This window comes from Corvus brachyrhynchos, unplaced genomic scaffold (assembly GCF_000691975.1).
Source record: "Corvus brachyrhynchos isolate BGI_N302 unplaced genomic scaffold, ASM69197v1 scaffold597, whole genome shotgun sequence".
NCBI lineage: Eukaryota > Metazoa > Chordata > Aves > Passeriformes > Corvidae > Corvus > Corvus brachyrhynchos.
Window position 1 is genome coordinate 133,893 of NW_008239000.1, and position 3,101 is coordinate 136,993.

The window sequence follows — 3,101 nt, forward strand, 5'->3', positions numbered from 1 at the left end:
AATCTACTTGCTGCAGTGTAAGACCTTTCAAACAAATCACAAAGCTGGAACCAAATTCCCCCTATGCAGAAAGACTTTAAGTGCTGAGAGCAAGCAAAAAAATATTCATTTGTATTTTGCCTCTTGTGGACCTGCACACCTAATTTGCTCCTAGCCTCCATTTCCCAAGAAAGTCAACAAAAACTGGGAGGGCTCCTACTAGGAGATAATCCCATTTCACAGTAAAACCATTTATTGCTCTTCAGGAATTAAAGAGACAGATACATAAATATCTCACAGATATGTATCTCGCTTAAACTGATGACTAAATAAAAATACTGTGTATGTACCATACAGTCTGTATTTGGGTTGTTCTGTGTATATGATGGGGGTGCATATATACCCACATATCTGATCTGCTCTGCACCCTTCATTCTGCACAGCACAAGCAAGTTTAGATACAGACATAAACAACTCATCCCTGTCCTGCTGTGTCTCCTGCAGCAGGAGCAGAATGGAAAAGCCCAGCCTGACCCACCCCCAACCATCTGACTGAAGGCAAGTTTAGGGTGCAGCCAGGCACTTGTTTATGTAACAGCAAGGTACAGCCGCAGTAGAAGGGAGCCAGGAGCAGGGGCTGAATATTAAAAAGGAGGAAATGCACACAACCCTGAAGTGTTCTCCATATTTTCTAAGCAAAGCCCACTGGTGGTCCCTGGATCTGAAAATCTGATTAGGAGCCTGCATCACCACACACGATTACCAACACCAATGCGGCCTGAGCCTGCCTGCTTGCAGTCAGGGATATGCAGCACTCTGGGAAAAGAGATAGCAGAAGGGGCAGTATTAATTCTATCCAGCTTTAATTAAAGTAGTCCAACAGGCATTTGAATCAAACATGTTGAGGAAATAGGATTTGTGAAAATCAGGAAAAACAACACATGCTGTAATGAAGTAACTGAGGTGAGTTCTGGGCAGATAGAAAAAAAAGCCCTTCCAGGAAGGACATCCACACATTAAGTACATTTTTTTTTAAAGGCTGTTTTACAGAGGATTCCACAATCAAAAATGCAATCACGAAAACTACCTTATGCTGCAGTGTCCCATTTAAGGGATTAGGAGAGTAATCACAATCTGCCCCAAGCAGCCCTGCCCAGCATCCAGGCACTGCATACATTAGAAATGTCATTCCTGTTTTTGATAAAGAGAATTTGGATGTGACTTAATGAACTCTGCAAAGCGAGCCTTTGAAAAGTAATGGAGATCACACCCAAAGGTCCCAAAGGCATCAAATGGCCTTGGTCATTTTATTTAAGCCATGCAGTTCAGAATATAAAAATCCCTAAGAATGAATGCAAAACAAATTCAGAACTGCCCAGGTATGCCAAGGGAGCAGATGGCTCCTGAATTCTACAGATCTGCCAAAAGGATCTGTAAATTCAAACATTACATGGCTGAATTCTGGGTTGTTCTTTATACAGAGATTTGTTTTTACATGCAGTGTAGCAGAATGGAGGGGGGGCAGGGGGTAAGGACTGTGTCTTCTTGCTATTTTCCCTTCCAGAGAAATTTATAAAGAATGGATAAAAAACATGGTGTCAGGGAATGAGTTAATGCATATCACAAGCTAGAGAATCCAGACATGGGAGGAAAGAAACGGCAGTGAGGAGGCATTAACACAGGCACTCCCAATGTATCACAGTCCTAAAGCTAAGATGAACAGAACCTTCATTTTAGTATTTTCTCCACGATCGTATTTTTTGTGTCCTTGGAAACTATAAAGTGATCTGGCAAACAAGTCACCTCTATTGATTTTTTTTATTCTTCTTTATTTTTTTATCCCAAGACAATGAGAGTTGTCATTCCCTCTTTCTAACACAGAAGGAAAACAACAGTTAATTATAAATCAGGAGAAACCTCCCCAAAATCTGAACCAACTAAAGAGATATCCCTTTAGAGAACTAGAAACTGCTATCAGTAACAGAGGCAAACCCGACAGATTGCAGACTTATGTGCCAGGCCCTACCTAGACAAATACACCTGCAGTGTGCAGTGTAAACACACTGAATCACAGCAGTTAGCCCAGAATCCCTTTAACGACACCCAAAAACTGCAACACAGCTCAGCTGATGCTCCCAGCACCCCAAGGCAGGTCCTACACGCAGCACTGAGCATTGCTGCGGAGGTGGGAAGTGGGACTAAAAATGGGAGATGGGGGGAAATACTGTTGTCAAGTAGAGAAATGCACCTTCATGCTGCAAAGCACAAGCACAGCCACCTCCCTTCTTGACAACTTCTCCGGATCAGCCAGAGGCTTGGAACACCTTGCTGGGAATGATGGCAGGTAGCTCCAGGCCTTTTGGCATGAAGGGAAAGCAGCAATACCGGCGTGCCATCTTTATGTGCATTATTTCTGTGTGGCTGTGGGCTGCCATGGCTGGCAGCACTTGAATCTCACTGCAGATGGGTTAAGTCCACAGCATAGCTCAGAGGGGATGGGAAGGGATGCAAAAGGGAAACATGATAGGAAAGGTTTGGAAAATGAAGGGGAGAGCATCACACATGGCAGCAAACACCTGTGAAGTGCTGCACAAACAGAGGAAGGGTTGGGGGGAAAGGGAGAAGGGGGCTGGTTTCCCCCTCATACCTTGCGTTTCCGATCAGCCCTAGAGATTTTCCGCTGCCTTTTCCTTTCCTTCTCAAGGTTTCTCTCCCTCTCTTCAATTTCAGACTCTCGAACTTTTTTAATGGAAGCGGCTGCATGAGCCATTTTGGCGAGGAAAACACCAGCTCCAAGGAAGCCGTTCCCACCACACGCGGATATCCAGGTGATTTATTTTTTCCGCAAGGGCACTGGCGGCGAGCCAGGAGTTCACGGCGTAATCCACTCTTCCTCCTCCAGCACCCCAGGAAAGGTCACGGCTCTGCCCCAGCCCCTGCAGCACCCATAGCTCGGGAGCAAGAGAGCCGTGTCCCCGCACACAGTGTGCCAAAGTGCCCGCAGCCACACGCACACGAGCAGGGAGCAGCCGGAAAATACCTCCTAGCAGGCTGGAAGCCCTTCAGCTTGGCTGTGGCTGCAAGAGAAGGCGGGCTTCAGACTCAGCTGGGAAGGAGGAGAA

The 3,101-nt window shown here is 45.8% G+C and overlaps 1 protein-coding gene across 1 annotated transcript in view; it reads right to left on the minus strand.

The window, feature by feature from the left end:
• ANK2 (ankyrin 2, neuronal) overlaps positions 1–3,085 on the minus strand; it is a 135,858-nt gene extending 132,773 nt beyond the window's left edge. Inside the window, 1 exon segment of the mRNA XM_017738986.1 lies at positions 2,627–3,085. Coding sequence (XP_017594475.1) covers positions 2,627–2,749 — 123 coding nt within the window. The 5' untranslated portion in view covers positions 2,750–3,085.
• Positions 3,086–3,101: the final 16 nt, after the last annotated feature.